Source organism: Gobio gobio (genome assembly GCF_949357685.1).
Source record: "Gobio gobio genome assembly, chromosome: 19".
In the NCBI taxonomy this organism is placed as follows: domain Eukaryota; kingdom Metazoa; phylum Chordata; class Actinopteri; order Cypriniformes; family Gobionidae; genus Gobio; species Gobio gobio.
In genome coordinates this window covers 6,048,422-6,070,362 of record NC_137112.1, presented here as the reverse complement: position 1 = coordinate 6,070,362, position 21,941 = coordinate 6,048,422, and the positions used below count along the sequence as shown (strand labels likewise).

At 37.0% G+C, this 21,941-nt stretch overlaps 2 protein-coding genes across 17 annotated transcripts in view; both read right to left on the bottom strand.

Moving 5' to 3' along the window:
* The window catches only part of traf3ip2b (TRAF3 interacting protein 2b), a 1,379,907-nt gene that overhangs the window by 51,100 nt on the left and 1,306,866 nt on the right, over positions 1-21,941 (bottom strand). The gene's annotated exons all lie outside the window — the stretch shown is intronic.
* The window catches only part of slmapa (sarcolemma associated protein a), a 107,923-nt gene that overhangs the window by 64,968 nt on the left and 21,014 nt on the right, over positions 1-21,941 (bottom strand). For all 16 annotated transcript variants that reach the window (XM_079844540.1, XM_079844529.1, XM_079844545.1 and 13 more), the window contains exons 2-3: positions 9,492-9,639; positions 7,928-8,000 (exon numbers count right to left, since the gene is read on the bottom strand). In XM_079844540.1, coding sequence (XP_079700666.1) covers positions 7,928-8,000; positions 9,492-9,639 — 221 coding nt within the window. The remainder of the gene's footprint in view (positions 1-7,927; positions 8,001-9,491; positions 9,640-21,941) is intronic.

The following is a 21,941-nucleotide window of genomic DNA, read 5'->3' as shown; positions in this document are numbered from 1 at the left end:
GGGTTGGGCATCGAGAAACGGTTCCAACTTGGAATTGCCATTGGCAATTGGAATCGTTTAGAAATTTTGTTTTCGATTCCGATCATCGGTTCCAAACGCGCAAGTTTGTTCTGTTGCAGCCATGGAGCACGGTAAGCGGCGCTCAAAAGTGTGGCTTTATTTCACTTAAAAAAAAAAAAAAGCCTGGGTCGGCACAGTGCAACACAAATGACAAACTTATTTCTTGCACGGGAGGATGTACTACAAATATGTGGTGTATAAATTAACGAGTGTAGCGTGTTTGAAATGCTGCGCAGGTCTGTCCTCCTCGGGCAACCCTGCGCTAACCAACGCTATTAAAGGGATAGTTCACCCTGAAATGAAAATAAAGCCTTCTTTTTCTTACCCGGATGTTGTCCCAGTGCCCTATGTCCTATGACATTTAAAATACTGTTCCTGCACGCGCTCCTTCCTATTATGGCAGTGAATGGCGATCAGCTAAAACATTACAAAAAATAAACAAATGTATCACGCAACGATACAGGGAGACGCGCGCCATATGGAAAGTGTTCAGGGGGCACACTATAAGGTTTTGCGAGAACGAACCCGTATTATTCAGTCAAAACACTGAGCTCGGCCGTTATTCTGAGCGCGCTCCTCTGTGTACACTATGAGCCATCAGCAGCCGCCGGCGCTCATGCCTACTATAATAACTCGCACTGTTGTCATTGCAAACAGGATAAGCGCACACACACACACACATAACCATTTTGAGAAATCAAGCTCAATAGAAAAAAACGCGATTCTCGTCTTTTCTATAACGTATATGATAAGAAATAATACTAATAATATAACCTCCTTAAGTGAATATTGTGTACCGGTTGTCATGACAATATTGCACGAGGCTACTGCGGCTTGGAGTGCGCACACACAGGAACACGCGCATTTGAACAACAGCTGGGTGAGTAAAAGATGGCTTTATTTTCATTTCAGGGTGAACTAACATTATCCCACCTCGTCATAATCAGGTAAGTGATTGTAGTGTAATAACAAAGCCCTTGACCAAATTGCGAATTGTGGTGAACAACAACGTTACTGAAATTATTTTTCCCCCTCGTAGATAAATGTAGCTATACGCAAATTGCCCACGCTAGTAGCCGTCCTAATATGACTGCTGTTAATGCTATTGTTAAACCGGGACTCATGTGAAACGCCATTCACCTTTGCAGCAAAGCAAGTGAAAATGCCAGCGGAGAAAGTCCCAAAACTAAAACTCATTATTGAATCAAAATGCAATTTTCCTCTGTGAAATGAGCCTGTGACATGTTGTGACTTCACCCCTCAAAGAATCGGAATCGAGAATCGAAAAGAACCGTAATCGAAACTAAGAATCGGAATCGGAATCAGAATCGTTCAAATCAAAACGATGCCCAACCCTACCCGTCAGGCTATGACAGACGTGTCATTCAACCTATTGTAAGACGATGTATCACAAGAGTCTTGAAAATATATTATGACGGTTGAAAAGTTACCTAGTGCTGCTTTAACTTTGCCATGAAAAAAGGCTGTTGAGCAATTTCTACTTTCCTTTCCTTTGGTTAAAGCATTAGTTCACTTCCAAACAAAAATTTCCTGATATTTTACTCACCCCCTTCTCCTCCAAGATGTTCAGGTCTTTCTTTCTTCAGTGGAAAAGAAATTAAGTTTTTGAGGAAAACATTCCAGGATTTTTCTCCACACAATGGACTTCAATGGGAACCAACAGGTCAAAATCAATGCAAGGGCTTCAGAGGAGCAACCCCAACTGAGGAATAGGGTCTTATCTAGAAAAACCATCTGTCATTTTCTAAAAATGTTTTTAAATGTATATACTTTTTATATAACCTAAATTGCTCATCTTGCGCTGCTCGGCGTCTCGCCACGGATTACGTAATCAGGCCGAAAAGGTCACGCTAGACTTAGGCACCCCAAGCAAACGTGTGAAGACTAATACAAACGCCCTTTACGAAAAAAACTCCATGTCCAACTTCAAAATCGTCCGACATTGTTGTATTACCTTTTTTTGTTGCTAAAGGATGTTTGTATTAAGGCCTTTGCACACTGAGTCCAAAATTTTCGCATTAGTGATCCGAAAAATTCGTCACGCACAGAGACCTTGCACACTGAGTCCGATGCGTATTAATGAATGCGTTACGAAAAAAAACGCAAAACAATACAAAATGCCATCTTCAAGTAGTGAGGATGTTTTTTTGTCAAGAAAGAGGAAATAATAGGTCCATCATCCACTCCTGCGATCGCGTTGGAAGGAGAGCTCCACCTCATCAAGGAGCTGCGGGATTATCCAGACCAATTCAAAGTTTACTTTAGACTGTCAGTGACTCAGTTTGATGATTTGCTAGCGATACTGGAGCCACATATTAAAAAGACCACCAATCTCCGTGAATCAATTGATCCTAGGGATCCGCGTGCGCACGCACACACACACGGTTTACAGGGACTTGGTGTGCTATAATTGTAGCTGTGATATATAATAATATTAGTAGTATTTTTGATGCAATAATATTTGTAGGCTATATATAATTGTAGGTATCTGAGCACTGGCGATTCATTCACATGCACCAGTTTAGATTGGGCATCAGCACTGTAGATGGGAAAAACGGATGGGAAAAACACAGAAAATCGAACCGGTTCCGAATTTTTTTTGGACGGACAAAAGTTTCGGAGGCAGTGTGCAAGCGTGATTGACATAATGTGTCGTCGAATTTATTTTTTGACGTGCGAAAATTTTGCATGCGAATATCGGACTCCGTGTGCAAAGGCCTTTAGTCTTCGCATGTGTGCTTTGTAAACACGGGGGGGGGGCGGTACTTCTGCCTACGTCTAGCGTGACCTTTTCGACGTTATTGCGTAATCCGTGAAGCGCCGTATATATATATTTAATTTTTTTTCTTTTAAATGACCGATGGTTTGTCTAGATCAGACCCTATTTCTCGTCTGGGATCACGCAGAGCCTCTGAAGCCCTTCCTTTGAAACTGCATTGGTTTGGACCTTCAACCGTTGGTCGCCATTGAAGCCCATCATGTGGAGAAAAATCCTTGAATGTTGTCAAAAAACTTATTTTCGACTGAAGAAAGAAATGCATGAACACCTTGGATGAGATGGGGTGAGTAAATGAACAGGACATTCTCATTTTGCAGTGAACTAATCCTTAAAGTTACAAGTTTCAAGTTACTAAAGCTAACAACAAAAGCAATGATACAACTGTAAAAACAAATGGAAAACAGCAAAAAATCTAAACAGTACATGATGGGAACACCAGTATAAGAAAAGTTGGGTAGATTTTACTTAATTTTATTATGCTGATATTTACGCTTTAATTTCTACAACCTTGAATTGAGTTATTTTTTGCCTAAACTAACTTTTTCATGTAGAAATTATAAAGTTTTTTCTGCAGTATTTACTGCTCTGACCAGTCGTCTAGCCGTCACAATTTGGCCCTTGTCAAACTAACTCAAATCCTTACGCTTGCCCATTTTTCCTGCTTCTAACACATCAACTTTGAGGACAAAATGTTCACTTGCCGCATAATATATCCCACCCACTAATATGTGCCGTGATGAAGAGATAATCCCTGTCATTCACTTTACCTCATAATGTTATGCCTGATCGGTATATATCAACAATCACTGACCTATTCCTAACAGAGAGGGAGTTAGAGAAAAGAAAAGAGGTTCAGTCATGAATGCGTTGAGCCACGGGGAGGATTTAGAGACACTGTCTGCCAGCAGCCGAGACTCAAGGTGTGTGGTCCCACATCCCTGGCAGTGTTTATGGAGTTTAGAATAGGAGAGATTTCCCTGTCAGCTTTATTCAACGGGCACTTCCACGCTAAACGAGATACATAAAATCTTTTAAAGCTCCAGAAATGCCCACAGTACACACCTTGTTTCCACGCGAGTTGGTTTAACGGGTCCTGCCAGCACTGGAGGCCGCAGGGAAGCGCTCAATGCCAGAGCCATCTGCTCCACGGATGCCTTCCGTTAAACGATTTTTATAGCCGATGATACATGCACAGTCAAACATAGCATTCATACGGCGGTAGGAAATCCCTTCCGTCAACAAGACCATCAATATCCCTCTTCATGAATATAATAAACACCCGCCGTGCCGAGCATCAGATTACTAACCAGACGACCGCTTGGCTCTGTACCCAGGATGGCAGTTCAATACGCCATGCAGGCTTTTAACTAAATGAAGAAAATGCAGGTGAAGTTGGTGCACTTGGCTGGTGTACACCTAGATTTCAATGCTATAAAAGCGGCCTGGATTTGGTGACAGTCAGACTAATGCTGTGGAAATGGAACGGGGAGCAGATGGAGCCGGATGAGACCCACGAGACCCCTATGGTGCCTGTGCTCATCTCTCGTCTGCTGTTCGTGCTGCTTCACGCAAATCCAATCAAAAATCAATAACTGGACGGGTCACAGTGAGCCATGCACAAAATGAAAGTGAGGCCTTTGGGCCCTGGAAAAAAATAATCAACTTTTTGTAAGCTATCATTACATTTTGATGAAAAAATGATCATATTTTAACAGTAAAAGGCTGTAAAAATGCTACAGAAAACCCTGTTAATTTGTCAAATGGCAAGTCTCCCTACTATATACGGTGGAAAAACAGATTTAAGGGGACATTTCATACAATTTTACAGTCAAATACTGCTAAATGTACAGTTTTTGGAAATGAATGAATCATCTTTACAACTCAGAAATAGACATTCCCAGTAGGGCTGGGTATTGACACAAATTTCACGATTCAGTTCGATTCGATATCGATTATTGTGGATATATATTAGATACAGTACATGGCAAATTTTCTTGAGGAAAACATTAGTTATAATACTAACTTTACAATTCCATAATTATATTTCTACTCTAATTAGTTTTTTTTTTTAAATATAAACATTTAAATGGTGGCAATCATAAAAACTTGCCGGATTTATTCAAACATGCATTAATATAGAAGAGCATCAAAAATAGCCTACGTAATATGGTGCCATATATTTATCAAAATGCTTCTCTCTAGAGTTTATGGACACTGGATATGGTTTTTCTGAGGTAAATGTGACGTTACGTGACATTGTTTACAACATGTTTTAATGACGTCTTTCCACGGTTGAAACCCTGATTGAGCGATTACATGTGACGTGATAACGATTTCAGTGCGTTGTACTAATCTTTTAACATACCTTGACTTACATTCATGTTTATTTCGCGTTGTAACTGGTATTAAAGCGGAGGAGATGATCAGTTCACGTGAGCTGCGCGCTGCCGCTTCCTTTGAGCTGAGCTGCGCTACTGTGATCTGCAGGGTTCCTACACAATTTTCATTTCAAAATTCCATACTTTTCCAGACTTCCTACAGATTTTTCCGACCATATTTAACTTGTTCTGATAAAATGTTTTCAAATTCAACTGCTAACAAGTGTTACATTCTAAAGATTTAGTATTGGCGTTTTTGCCTTTTATTAGGATAGGAAACTAGCTAGACAGGAAGTAAGGTGGGAGAGAGAGGGGGGCGGGATTGGGAAAAGTCCATGAGGCAGGACTAGAACTCGGGTCTCCCGAAGCACAACAGCACTACATAGCGACGCACTTACCCACAATGCCATCGGCACCGACAAGTCTGTTACACTCTGAGTCAAAACCTCTATGTAGGCTATCTAATATTTAGAAATCCTATATTAAAATATTGCCTTTTGTGACCTTAACGATCAAAATGCTAAATCAGTCACAATTTTTTTAAAGGGTTATTAATTTACCCAAAAATTTAATTTCTATCATAATTTACTTACCCTCATGTCATTCTAAACTAATAAGACTTTTGTTAATCTTGGAAATCTTGGACACATGAAGATATTTAAAGGATTAGTTCACCTCAAAATGAAAATGTCCTAATCAGTTACTCACCCCAATGCTATCCAAAATGGCAACCAACTCAAAAACTTAATTTATCTTTCACTGAAGAAAGTAAGTCATGGATATCTTGGATGGCATTGAGGTGAGTAAATGATTAGGACATTTTCATTTTGGGGTGAACAAGTTGAACAAGAGGACTGAAATTGTTAATATAATAAAGTCTTATGGTTTTGAAAGACATGGGGGTGAATAAATGACAAATTTTCATTTTGGGTGTACTATTCCTTTAAGGACTCCACTATCGACTCTGTTTTATCCTCAAACCCAACTTGCTTTCTCAAACTACGAAGTGCTGTGTTAACCACTGTTGAACTGTGAAAAGGAAGGAACACACAGGTCTGACCTTTACTGCCATATAGGCTACAAGTTTTTCATTCATTGAAAAAAACGATTGTGTATATATTTATTATATACATTTAGAAATTAATTTTATATTTAGAAAATGAAATAGGGACAATAGTCTGGAAACATAAATATTTTTCCATTCTCTGATTTATTTTTTCCATACTTTTCCAGACCTGGAAATCACTCAAATCAAATTCCATACTTTTCCAAACCCCGTAGGAACCCTGGATCTGTCACACATTAAACGGCACCAAAACAGTATTTATTTTTACAAATTTCGTAATAAAAATGGACGTAATTTAGGGCTGTACGATATTGAAGAAAAATGCGATATCCTTGTTAAATAATGCGATAAGCGATACGATATTGCTTTAAGTGTGTAAAATCTTTTTCTTTCCCCAACTGATCTTTCACTTAAAGCATAACCGACTTTGTTTACATGAATACTCATCAAGACAGCCATTTTGACATAACTGTGTGTGTATTTGGCAGTTCGAGTGTGTAACAAGACACGAAAAAAATAACGGCTTGTGCGCACGTTTCAGTGTGTGTGTCAGACAGCACAAGACTGCAAGGAGTTTTTTTTTTTGCAAGTTATTGTGTTTAATAACTCTTTTTGACGTCAAGCAAGTCACATAAGTAACAGTCGTGTGCCCAGTCTATTCTCTGCTATATGCGTCAATCTAAAGCGTACACTTTTCACAGTGTTGAAATTACCTATTAAAATCATTCAGATATTGCGATATGTAAATTTGCGATATTTCGATAATATCGATATATTACGCAGCTCTAACGTAATTTAAATTCTGAGACTTTGTCTCTTATCAAAAGTAACAAAGCACAAATATTATGATCATTTTACAGATATACAGATATGTTGATCATTTTCACAAAAATGTCATGGCCCCCAGAATATTATTTTGTATGAATATCTGAACATGATCTGACCCTCTGCTTTTAAACAAAAAAAATCTGTTTTATTCTAGCTTCATGCATTCATTTTCTTTTCTATTATTTTACATAAGCATACGATTAGATATGCGATCGCTTGTTTCTGTGTCTTCTTCACATGTGTTTTGATCAGGGGATTCAGTACTTTTTCAGAAGATGTGTCATAGCGCCCCCTAGCATATAACAGTGAAAATATGTCCAAATTATTTCAATGCCTTGATGCGCTGAATATATATATAATTTGGAATATTCTGCAACACCAAAAGACTTTGCCTTATTGGAAAGGTACAGAGCATCATTGTGGTATGTGGTGAGATTATAGTAAATACTTGCGTTTGGTAAATAAACAAAGGAAATGACAACAACCACAGAACCAAAACCAGCATAAAAGCCAAGATCTGATCCACCGCTCATTCCCGTCATACAACATTTGGGCAGTCAAACTAACAGCCCACATGTCATTTCCTCTGAACAAGCACAGGCAAAATGTTGTTTTGGTCAACTGAATCAGTATAATCAGCAGCTGTAAGCCTCAGTTCTCAAAGATTTCTATCAGATTCTATGCATGTTTTTATAAGTGATAATGCTGGTAAGCACGAGCTACTTTAATGACAAGAATAACACACCAGGTTGAGCGAACGACTGATAGAAGATAAACACTTCAAACAGTACTTACTCTGATCGCCGCCGACCTTCCATGCCATCTGGTAAGAAGAGCTTGATGGTCGACACTATACAGCCATGAGTGACTAAAAAGAACAAGAGAAAACCGTACACAAAAATACGATTTATGGCATCTTGCATACTTGCTTACATTCGTTTTAAAAGGTTAAGTTACTTTGCATTTGTATCTGATTGTGAAAGCGTCCTATTGCATGTGCTTGAGTTACAACACATCAACCAGAGCTCTTGGGTTTCAAAATTGCATCTCATCTTCAAAAAGTGCTCTGCATTTGTGTTAAAGACTTCAACTTTCAATCAAAGGTGTCCTCTATTACACTACCAACAAAACAGGGCCCCAAATTAACACTCAAATATGTTTTAATAAAGGAATATTGGTATGTACACATTAGGGATGCCACAATTCTCAATATAATATTGAACCGTTCGGTACGGCATTCACGGTTCAATATGCGCTTGTGAATTGCATTTTTTTCGGTTTCGCATTTAATTAATAATTTTTCTACAAATTCTATAATTTGCCTCCATCCCAATACTGAACAACGCGACATACATTCACATCACACGTTAGTGGTAGAGTTATACTCACGGAACACTATAGTTATTCACAATCATGAAAGTTCATTATTTGCATGCGTTTTAAAGCCTTGCCGGCTCATTCGCGTGTGCGGTTTTAACATGCGCTTTTCAGAGCGCGCGCACTAAAAGCCTGTCAAACACGTGAATACTGAACTAAGTAGTCGTCTTGCTGCGTTAATACTGTCAAATACACACAAGGTTAACATAAACACAGTCGGTTATGTCTAAAGTGAAAGTAAAATCGCAATCGTGTCTGTATATTAGATGTGTAGAGGTCTTAAACTGACAGCAGCGCAGACAGTGAACACGCGGTCCTTAAAGGGACAGTTCACCTATAAAATTATGTCATTATTTACTCACTCTAATATTGTTTCAAACCTGTATTCATTTCTCGATGACAGAATTTTCTGTTTTGAGTGAAATATCCCTTTAATGTTAATACAACAACAAAAGAGAGAAAATCACTCACTGCTCTTGACTGAAAAACTAATACAGTAGCTTTAATAAGAATCAGTGTATATTTTATAGTGAAGTCTATGTAGTGTTTTATTTTTACATTCATTCATTAATTTCATACTTAAATGCTGCTGTACAGCTCTGAGCTGCCAGTGTAAATCTTTATATATATTTATTGTATATTATACAATACACTAGGAATGTGTACAAGGGTTTTTTTTTAAGTAAAGTTTTAAGTTTAAGTAAAGTTTTTCAATTCTTTTAAGTAAAATAAAGAAAGAGTATTGCAATAAAGAAATAGTCTTTTTTCTCTTTAACCTCTTGCGGTTCCTGTCGCCTTAGAATAGAATAACAAAAAATGTATGTGACAAGCCATCAGAACCGAACCGAAAACCGTGGGTAAAAACCGAGGTATGTATTGAACCGTGGACGAACTGTATTGTTGCATCCCTAGTACACATCCACACATGCATTACAGACACACACGCTCACTATCGCCTCCAAAACAAACAGGCTTTCCTCACCTTTCCGGGTATTCTCGGTCACATCCACCCCGAACTGAATGATGTCACCGGAGAGCACCTCGCAGGGAGGGCTCTCCTCCGACCCGCGGCTCAGACGCTGGCTGTTGATGAAGGTGCCATTGCTGCTTTTGGTGTCCTGGAGATAGAACTGTTAACAGAGGAGAGACGGAAAGATTACAGATGCGTCAAATGTGCAGAACAAATGTGCTAGCCGAAAGGAGAAGTACTTTATAGAGGTCGACAGGTTCATTGTTACAATACAGATTAACACATAACACATTCTTAAAGCAGTAGTAAAATCTAATAACTATAACTTAACTAGATGCCGCGCTCACACCAGGCTAATGTTGACAAGAGAGGAAACTTCATTTTTCTGAGGTAAATATTCGTCACGCAGAGACCTTGAACACTGAGTCCGATGCGTATTAATGAATGCGTTATGAAAAAAAACGCAAAAAAATACAAAATGCCGTCTTCAAGTAGTGAGGATGATTTTTTTTTGTCCACTCTCGTCTTAAAAAAGAGAAAAAGAAAGAGGAAACAATGGGTCCATCATCCACTCCTGCGATCGCGTAGAGAGGAAGGAGAGCTCCACCTCCTTATCAAGGATCTGCGGGATTATCCAGACCGATCCGAAGTTTACTTTAGACTGTCAGTGGCTCAGTTTGAGGCTTTGCTAGCGATACTGGAGCCACATATTAAAAAGAAGACCACCAATCTCCGTGAATCAATTGATCCTGAACAAAGACTGGCAGTATGTCTCCGCACACACACACACGCGGTTTACAGGGACTTGGTGAGCTATAATTATAGCTGTGATATAATAATATTAGTAGTAATTTTGATACAATAATATATAAGGGTATCTGAGCACTGGCGATTGGGCATCAGCACTGTAGATAGGAAAAACGGATGCGAAAAACGCAGAAAATCGAACCTGTTCCGAATTTTTTTTTGACGGACAAAAGTTTCGGAGGCAGTGTGCAAGCGTGATTGACATAACATGAGGTCGAATTTATTTTTTGACGTGCGAAAATTTCGCATGCGAATTTCGGACTCAGTGTGCAAAGGCCTTTAGACAATCGAAAGTGGCCTCTTATGCCTAATTCTTTTCAGAAGAGTGATAACATTCTTTGTACATAACTTTTTCAACACGACTTGTTTTTAAAAATTGCATGAATAAAGAATAAATAAACTGGATAACCATTGCTCTTTTAATGCACCGTCAACTGGTAATTTCAAAGCAAACACTGAGCAACATGTGAATTTTATTTCGTTTTTGTTCCTCTTAAAATTTCGTTCGTTTCCGGTTTTCGTTTTTGTACCTTGAACAGGTTCAGAGTCCTGCTTTATAGAGGTCGACAAGGTTCATTGTTACAATACAGATTAACACAACACGTTCTTAAAGCAGTAGTAAAATCTAATAACTATAACTTAACTAGATGGGTAAAATAATAAACTCATCACACCCCAGTTTAAACAGTTATTTTAGGTAATTTAAATAAATCTGAAATAAAACAAATATTAGATGAAAAACACTTAAACTGAAATAAAAATGAATGCTATACAAAATTACAATATTTAAAAGCGTTAAAAATGTAATGTCAAAATCACATAATACAATTATTAAAACACGTTTAAATTAAAACTGTTAAAAAAAGAAGAAGAGGTAATTCAAAATATTCATGAATACTATAACATTAGAAATGTTGCTTACTAAAATTACTAAAACTGAAATATAAATGTATGCTTTAGAGATGCCACCAATATTTATCAACCGATTTTTGATCAATTTACAACCATTGGCATATCGGCTAAAGCATGAAAAAGGCAGATTGACTAAATCTATCATCATATCAAAACACACACATATAGTTCCACTTCAGATGTTTGGGATAAAGTTGTTGTTGCACTCTTGAAGTTTAGCGCACAATTTAAATGGGTCTTAACAACAACATTACTGCAATTATATTTTATCTTTATATTCATGTAATTAAAAAAAAAAAAGTAATGTATTTATTTACTTATTCGCAAGGCTTTGGCAATTGTATATCATTTGAGAAGTGATGTTACTTTATATACATGAATATACATGTATATACCATTTGGTATATAACAAGTAAATTGTACATTTTGTGTTAAAACCAAATAAAAAGTTGATCATAAAAATAAAAAACACATTCAAGGCAACCTGTCAAAATAAAAGTTTGGTTTAACTTTCACAGAAATATATTACTGTTAAAGTGAAGAATATGCAGTGCTATTTTACAAGTTTACTTTATTTCTGTACCGAAAACTGTTAAATCAAAATAAAAAAAGCACTGTTTATTTCATATGCTTCTTTGTTTTGTTGTTGTATTCATGTTGGCAAAAAAAAACAGTCAAGCTGTGGATTGAGGTAGGCCAGCTATTTTTATTTGATGAAAAACAAATGTTTTAAAAAAAACTATTCCGGTTCTTCAAAGCTTCAAACGGATTCAGTGTGTTTTCGTTTTGACATAATTTGTTAAATATTTAAGTGAAAAATATTTAGTGTAGGCCTGTTTATTTTATGCTTGTTATTTATATTTTATTCTGTTTTTCTCTGTTGTCAGAAACGCTGCAGGTGCGTGAACATGTGATAATGTGTGAATCCATTATCTGTTGTTGATCTGTTCTGCTGCGGTTAGCATGGTGAAATAAACCTGTGAAATTGTCTTTTTAACGGGTCACAGACCCTTGTCAATTGTATTTTTATTTAATGCCAATTCAATATTATAATGTTATCAGTTAACGGTTAATATTGGATAATGAGCGGTGGTTGTCGGTCGGGAAAATTAACCGAAATGAGCATCCTAGCCAGGACATTTTTTAATATAACTCTGATTGTGTTCGTCTGAAAGAAGAATGTCATACACACCTAGGATGAGTTGAGGGTGAGTAAATCATGGGGTTATTTTCATTTTTGGTGGAACTATCCCTTTAAATGGATCCAATTAACGTCCATTAGAAATTATTTGATGATGCAGCAATGAAAATTGCCGTTTTAAATCAGCGAAATAAAAAAACGACCTAATCAAAACACTACCTATTAAAACTAACAAAAGTTCAAATAAGAGAGCAAGTGACAAATATCGGTATCGGCCAATAATTGTTTGTTAAAATCGGTATCGGCCATAAATAACAAATTGTAACCACTGTTAGACTCGGTCCACTCAAAGTTGACCCAAAGGCAATGAAAAGTAACCTCTACACATGAGTTACACATTTGCTTTGGCGGTTTAAAATAGCCAATAATGTCCTTAAGTGCTGACCAGGCAAGCCCTCATTTACTCTGCATACTTCATGCATACTAAAAACATCCATCGAGGGCACTGGAGACCTGGCTTTGAGCCCATCATTTTTTCCACCAGGGTAATTGTTTTGTGTACTCAGTTCGACTCTTCCATTTATAATAAATGCTGCCGAATTTCTTCATTCAGCTGGATGAATAGATTCACTGTCAAGCACGATTACATTAAGAGTGACATTCATTTCCACCCACCCTATAGCTTCCCACATCACATGTCACTATGTGGGCATCACTGTTAACAGGTTCATCAGGTTAAGCCACAGGATGAATGCCGTCTCCTTCAATACAATGAGATCAAGGTTGTGCTTTATGAGTACACAGCTCAAGCGGAGAACATTTTAACCCTCTAACAGTGTCTAACAAGCTTCACATCATGCTACTGACTGGCTGTATTGAGCCAGAGTCGAGCGGTATCTCATCCTCCGTCATAACAGGAGTTAAATGTGATCTGTGTGTGTGTGTCTTACGTGTGGATTGGCATGGAGACCGCATGACATCGGTGCTGCATCTGTTCATAAGCAACCAGCTCATAGAGAAAACACTGATTAGCTCTCATGTGCAAACACAATCCGAGGGTTTTGAATCAGAAATGAGTTATACTTTATACAAATACTTCATACTTTAAGGCATGCCGAAGCAGAATCTGTGATCTGGATGCCATATACGGTCCTTCAACTTTGCTTAGTGACTTTAAACCCCCATAACCGGTGTGTGTACAAGCAAATGAGAAAGAATGGAGAAGCACAAATGACACAGCATATTCCCTCCTATTTCCTCTTGCTAACCGTTGTTCTGACTGTATTCTGAGGTTATTGTGGTCGCAGGACTCTACACACACATCTAAAACACCGTGATGTAACAATGCAACAACTGAAAAACTAAATAAAGAAGAGATAAATGAAACATGACAACAAACACCTTCCCAGATCACCTTTTTTATGGTTCATATCAGGTTAGTATATTTAAGTAAACCTGACAGGCAGCCCTGAAAATCTGATTAATTATATAAATAAATATAAATATTATATACATATACATATATATTATATTATATTATATTATATTATATTATATTATATTATATTATATTATATTATATTATATTATATTATATTATATTATATATTATATTATATTATATTATATTATATTTTATATTATATATATATATATTAAACTATATCTATTGAGCAAATAAGAATTATTTAATGAACATTTAAATACAGGATTTTTTGGGGGATTGACAAAAATGTGTCAACCAAACCTATTTAACATAAAATATTTTATTAAAATACACCCTGAGATTTTAAGTTATATTTTAAATATTTAACAACACATTTGCATGTTCACGGTTCTCTGGTGTCGATTAATGTACACATCAAATTAAAAAAGTAAGAGTTTTATTTTGATTGCATTTATTATAAAATGATTTATTTGTAGAATAACACAATTTGTTAAAATAAAATGTTATTGTGATTAATATTACATATTGCATTGTAAACTTATGATAAGCATTTAATCCCATAAGAGATTAAATATAGCTGAACTATCCACTCAAAATAGAAAATAATTGTTTTTATATTATTTTTAAAACTAATAATGAAAAATGAAGACAGAAATATATTACTATTGTAATAATTCAACGGTACTTTTAGGGTGTTTTCACACCTGAGCGTTTTTTTTCGGTACTTGGTGCAGTTTCTCCCTTGGTTCGGTTGGTTTAGGCATATGTGAACACGGCAATCGTGCTCGGATCCGCACCAAAACAACCGCTCCTGAATGAGGTGGCCTCGGCCCGACTGCAAATTAACTCTGGGACGGTTCGCATGAGGTGTGAAAGCAATCCGACCCAATGGACCAACAAACCAACTGGTATTATAATTCATAATGGGAAATATACTACATATAAAGCAGTAGTGTCTGATTCTGTGAGTGAGCACATTAGTTATTCACAGCTGAAAACCAAAAGAACACCTCTTCAGCTTAAAATGTTGTGTAATTGACCGTTCGCAAAAGACCCGCCCCCTTTAGTTACTGTTGCTATGTCCGACACAAGCCGCGCTCTCACACCACACACACACACACACACACACACACTCTCACACAGTGAAAACACATCGCAGAGGAAATAGGATACTGACAACACACTGACAGACAGGACAGAGCAGGTTACTTTTAATATGAAACAGTCTCAACTCTAAAAATTCTGTCGTTTTTTAAAGAAATGTAAACAATAAATAGCGTTTTGTGGCTCTTTAATGTGTGGAGACAGGTCGCTGCAGCGCCTCCAAGCTGCTTGTGAACCGATCATCAAGTAAATAATCAAATAAACATGAAGGAATTAGGGCTGCCACTAACGATTATTTTTATATCGATTTATCGATTAATTGGTTAATCTATCAACTAATTTAATCAAAATAATTTTCAACAATTTTACTTAAAAACATTTCATTTAACTTCCAAAGTTGGCCTTCAGTAGTGTACTATAAAAAAGTAAAAATGTAAACAAACCCTTGACAAAATGTAAAACTACAAACTACAAATTTGTAAACCAACATAACAAAAAAAAGAGAATATCAGCAAATACTTTTTATATAGAATAGTGTTGTCACGATACCAAAATTATGACTTCGATACAATACCAGAATAAAATACCTCAATACTGATACTGAATCCATACCATGGCAAAAAACTGTAAAAGTAATTGAATAATACGACAGAACTTACTATTCATTGTTTTATCATTGTTTTAGGGTTAAAAAAACCCTATAAACTCCCTTGTCCGGCATGTTCCTGCCCTGCTTCACACAGAATATGAGCTCCGGCCCTTTAAGAGCTGCACGGACCACATTCACTGTAACACCCGATTTCTCATTCAACTCTGTATACGTTCACTAAAGACATATCCGACTGCATTTACCCGAATACTCGCCAGCACGTGCATTTTTACATATTATTTACCATTCAAACCCAATAATCCATAAACTAGTTTCAAGATCTGTCTGAGTGAAATGCATGTGCGTCCCGCAAATTAAGAAATACTGCTCCTATTAGAGTGCTGTCATTTTTAAAGTACCGGTATTAATACAATTTCATATCGTACCCAACTTACTACTAAAAATATTGACGTCGACTAATTAACAGCATCGACACAGTCGATTGTGTTGACCAATCGCGGCAGGCCTAGAAGGAATGCCGTTTCAACCACGGAAAGACGTCAGTACACACCGTTTTTCAAGTTCAAGTTCACCGACGTTATTCTACGAACTCTCTTGACTGCTTTGTTGGACAAAAATGGCGGATTCGGCGGATTATGATTGGTCAGATCGCCTGTCAATCAAACTCCCAGTTAAGGGTGAATGTCCCGATGAAGCCTTGATTCCTGCTCTAGCTGCAATATAACATTCGTATAGTGTTTGCATGTCTTGACACAGTTAACCTCTAGACAGCGCTGGGAGATCCAGAGACTGCGCGTTTGTTTTTTCGAATGTAGTATATAACAGCGGGACTGACGGCTACATTTGTATAGTGTTTGCGTGTGTCTTGACAATTACAAATAAAGCCACAATAAGCTCATGGTGTGAACATGTCAATCATCTTGACGGATGATGCAGAGGAAACAACAAGAGGACAGTTGTACTCGCATGTGTCTTGCGTGAAGATATTTTTGTACGCTTTGAAAGGTTTCTTTGTGAAAGCGAACCGAACCAAAGAAGAAAATTCAACATTGTAACAAATTGAGTCCCTGTTTCGGGAACAAAAACAATCTATAGGTGTTAAGACTCCCTAAAATAAAGTTTAAAGTACTGTCAGACAAACTTGTGCAGTCACCCTAAAATAAACATTTTCAAATAATGCTTCTCTTAGTGTAAAACACTTGATATGCCATTCTTAAGCTGTAATTATAAAGTCAAGTGGCAGCAGTTTGAGGAGGAACTTCAGCTTCCCCTCATTTATCTGGTGTGTTAAATATTCATTAAATATACTGGGACACCATCAGTAAAGCACCTGCATCTGTCACAGCGACTGTCAAGTGGCTCCTGCACAGGGGGTGAGTGAAATACAGAGAGATAGTGCGAGGGAAGAGAGCTAGCGAGAGGGCTCATTTTTATGTCAGGGATTCGCCCACACATCCCGTCGCCAAAGAGCACATTAGCATTCAAAAAGAGACTCGACGCTGCCACCAGCCTTCGGTCTCTGACGGCCTCAACGCAAATCTGATTTGAACTTATTCAGCACATCTTTCTGAGAACAGTGTGAAGGTCATCATTCATCCTATAAGAAATCTCCTTATACTCCATCGAACTATTAACACGGTCAAATGTGAGTCCTTGTGCTGTTGACTGGAACTATTTTGAGTGCAGGTTTAATATAAGCTCTACAGAAAGGCACTATTACCCTGTGCAAACAAGTGCAGAGAAGATTTGTGCAATTAACACTTCCAAGACTGATAATTAAAAGGAATGGGGATCATGGGAAGGACGGAGGTTGATCATCAACTTCAGTTCTGCTGGTAGAATGGTTTTTAACCAAGACATTTTACTCTAGGTGGATGGTTACGCCAACACAAGGCAACTAATCTACTAATGTAAACTAAGGAAATGCATTCATATTTAACCAAGTTTAACCAAGGAATTACTCAAGTCAACAGGTATTGACATTCAGTGTCTGCAAAGAACATATAGGGCCTAAATGTAACAGATTGCACACTAATCTAGCCTCCAAACACTGCAATCTCCAAGCATATCGTTTTATACTGTTTTGTTGTGCCATTTATCCACGAGCATCACCTCATATTGCAGCATGATACCCATGTTGCAAGGATCTGTACACAATTCCTGGAAGCTGAAAACATCCCAGTTCTTGCATGGTCACCCATTGAGCATGTTTGGGATGCTCTGGATCGACGTCTACGACAGCGTGTCCCAGTTCCTGCCAATATCCAGCAACTTCACACAGCCCTTGAAGAGGAGTGGAAAAACATCCCACAGGCCGCAATCAACAACCTGATCAACTCTATGCGAAGGAGATGTGTTGCACTGCCAGATACTGACTGGTTTTCGGACTTTCTTTGCGCTCATACCAACAAACACACACACACACGCCTAAAGAGCTTGCGCATTCCAAATTAAGTTGTTTTTCCTTAGTCAAATACACACAAAATTGTCAAAAATGTCCATCTTTAGTGAGTAGTCACATAAACACAGTCAGTTATGTCTTTCGTGAATGTAAATAATGCAAACCGAAATATTGCAAATATTATGAAACATTGGTTGAAATCGAACGCTGGAGATTTCGTTATATTTAAACGATACGATCTTATGTATGTGCGTTGATCAGTGTTAAAAGAAAATAAATGTCTAAATTAGATCGTTTGAATTATGCACTCATCTGTCGATTAATGTCTTGTAATGTTCTTCATCAGTTTTATAAGCAAAGTAATTCCAAATTTCACGTCTACTGTCTTTATTAGTTAGTTTTGGGCGTGTTGAGTGAGATTCAACTGCTGTTCTGTATTCATTTTGTTCTATGTTGTCGGCATTTGCCGGTTTCACGTCAGTCTGGGTAGCGCACCCACCTAGCTGTGATGAGCATAAATAAATTAAATTAAATATATACCAGTATACCGCATCGTTTGAAAACGTATATTTTTCTATCCGTTTTGGCCTTCTGTCCACACTGAGACAGCGTTAAAAGTCAACGAACACAGCTTCGCCGGTCTCGTGAAGTTTCATCGAAGCTCAGCACTGGATAGCCGAATAACACTGAGGTAAAGTATTAGCAAACGTTTGTTTTTGACAACTGTTCTCAAGTTTATTATATATTCTAGACATGTGCCGGTAAACGGTAATACGATATACCGCAATAATGAACATGCACAATATTGTTATCGTGGGCACTTCAAAATACCGTGAATAATTATTTATTACGAATTATTCAGATTTTTAGAATGAATTTTAAGAATACTTTACCCATCAACCGTTTAAAATGAAAAACACGTCAAAGAGGAACGCGCACTGATGTAAACAGACCGTTCATGAGCCGAGCACATGGCGGAATGAGGAGATGCGCTGAAGTGCACATTCATTCTCTGACAGCAGAGGGCGCTGACGGAACAGCAGAAATGCAGCCGTTTCCCCAGTAATCACATTACCTAATACATAATACTTAAAGACTTAAGGCTATTCATTTTCAAACTTGCATTTTATATTTTAATCTGGACTAAATTACATGCCTTAGATATTGTTTGAATATGTTCTGACTGTTGTTCAATCACACACTTTACAAGGCTCCAGTATTTAACATTAGTTTCTTCATTAACAAACTGACAATGAGAAATACTTCTAAAGCATGTATTAATCTGAGTTAAAATGTACATTTCAGCATACCTATTGTTCTTTATAATTCTTTTGCACTTTAATCTGTTTTAAATATTTGTTTACTTTATACATTTTTGTGTATTGCTTTATTGTATTTAAATGTTTGGTTCTTTTGTTATAAGAAAGTGATTTAACCTGTTATAGTATGACGACACTTTTTTTGCAACTTATTTTAATATCGTGATAATACCGTATACCGTGATAAAAGCTTCAGCAATTAATCGCAACATGAAAATTTGATACCGGCACATGGCTAATATATTCACAACTATTATTTATCGGACAGTATCTGTCTAGCATTACCATGTCAGTGTATTGATTCATTGTTCCTTCATAGTTTGCAAGAGACATTTAATAAATGTATAATTAATATTAAATAAACTAAGCGTATTTAATAAACTAAGACGTAGGCTATTTAATAAACTGAGCGTATTCCTCTGTCAATATGAAACGCGACTTGGCCATTCTAATTAATGATCGGAAGAACGCGTATCGACCACCGTTACTGTAAAATATGCACGTATGTCCATTTAAACTCAATTTTGGTCAAATGTGGATTATATCATTTCACTGGCAAGAATATGGTTACATGTAAAGATGCCGTACCAAGTATGACAACGCTACATTCAACTGCTTTTGAAATACGGTGTTTTTTTCACTTCCTGAAAAGTAACCGTTTTGGACATACGTGAGTTTCATCGGGCAGCGACGATATGCAGCTTCATCATCCAGACCCGCTAGAGGTAGGCTAGTCCTTCAGTGAATTTTACGTTTTATTTTCAACCTCTTTTCACAGGCTACAATCGCCTATGTAGGCGAAATTTGTTTGACATTTCTAATCGTAAACACAGTCATGTTGAAGTCTGCAGTAATGTTTTTCATTGATGTTATGGCAGTCTACTCTGCTTATTGTTTTTTGAGAATTTTGCTCTCCTGTTTGTCATTTGAGCACGAAACTTCACGCCAATAAATCAGATACATTACTGACTTGTGCATCTCAAGCGCCCTCTTTACGTTCGTCCTAATGCCTGTTAGTTGATGCCTGGATTGGCCTATATTTTGGCATTGAAAATGGAAACGTCTTTAGACATGGGAAATCGATTTTACAATCGATTCAATGAACACATGTCTCAAAAATGACCGCCGTAATCGAAATATCAATATTTTTTAACACTAATTAAAACAGTATGTTGATGTTTATGTCTGGCACATGTTGTCTGTGCAAGCTCGTTTTTATTATAAGGAGATTCAGTGAAATTCATTACTTCACTGTTCTACTCCAAATAGCACAAAAGCTCACATCAGCCAAAAGCCACAGGACTTATTCCTTGAGAACAGCTCTCAGAGCCAACAAACAGGTTTTGAATGAATGCAGAGTTTAAGCTTCAAAAGCAAGTCTACACCTAAATCATTCCTACCTGAAAAGAGCTCCATCCAGGGATGGAAAACAAACAGCCTGGCTGAGGAAATTAACATTGATCGGTACAGCCTGTGTAAAGCAGGTCAGCTACAGCGAAGACACTAACCCGGTAAGCTTGGCTGCTAATAAGCAGGTCAGGCAATAAAGCAACCTTAACCTTAATCCTCAAGAGTTCTTTAGCAGAAATCGGTAAGAACCTGGAACGCTTCAATCTTCTCATTCAAGCTGGAAGGGTGATGCATGTAAACACTACTTTAACACAGAAAACAAATGGGAAAAATTGCTTGCAAGTAAAAGTGTAGTAGGCATTATTTAATGACCTGAATGAAAACTACTGCAGCAAAAACATCATTACTATAAACAGATAAGACAAACTATTCAGTGTATTGTCTGAACATTCGATCAGACCCAGTGGAGATTTAAAATTCACTACCGGAGCAGAATGACTCAACCCTAAAGTGGGGTTTACGATTTCAAAAGCCTGTGTGTGTGTGTGTGTGTGAGTGCTTTCCCTGGAAAACCTGAAGTCATCTCACATGACAAACCCCCTTTCCCTGACTTGTCAAGACACCATCTATCGTAGAGTGGTTTCATGCACAGGTTCACTGCATTTCAACATTGGCCAAATAGTAAAATACATCAATGTTACGGTTTTACAGTTTTATTAGTGACCTTTTGAAAAAATGACCATATAATTGACAAATCAGAATGAAAAGAACGTGTCATGTTTATTCATTTTAGTCCATTTTACTCTACGATCAATATTTTTTGTGCAATTGGTAAAATAGACTAACATTAAAAATGGTCAAACATTAACAATAAAGTTACAACATTAAAAAAAATACTAATATTAAATTATAAGATATGGCAATGTCATATTCACACTATAGGTTTACACATTCTGACTACATAGATTAAAATCACCTGTGCATTACTCAGTTTAGAAAAAATGCAATATTACATTATATATATATACCTGATTAATCTAATGCTTTTTTTAAAACATCACTGCAGTGTTTTTAGTTACATCACGTGTTGTCAACACAATTTAAATAAAATATAGTTATTATCTTTACGCATATTTTATTTCATCATCATTATTGTTGACAAACTTAAACAAGATTAACACTGCTATGCACCTACGTAGTTAAGAGAACTCAAAGAACATCCTTAAAAACTATTATGATTCATCAGCCAATAATTAATATCAACTTCACATCCGAAGCCCTGGCCAATTATTTTAAAGCCTGGAGTTTCCTAAAGCCTATTGGAAGCCTCTAAGAACTTAGGCCAAAATATTCCACTAAAATCTTCTATCA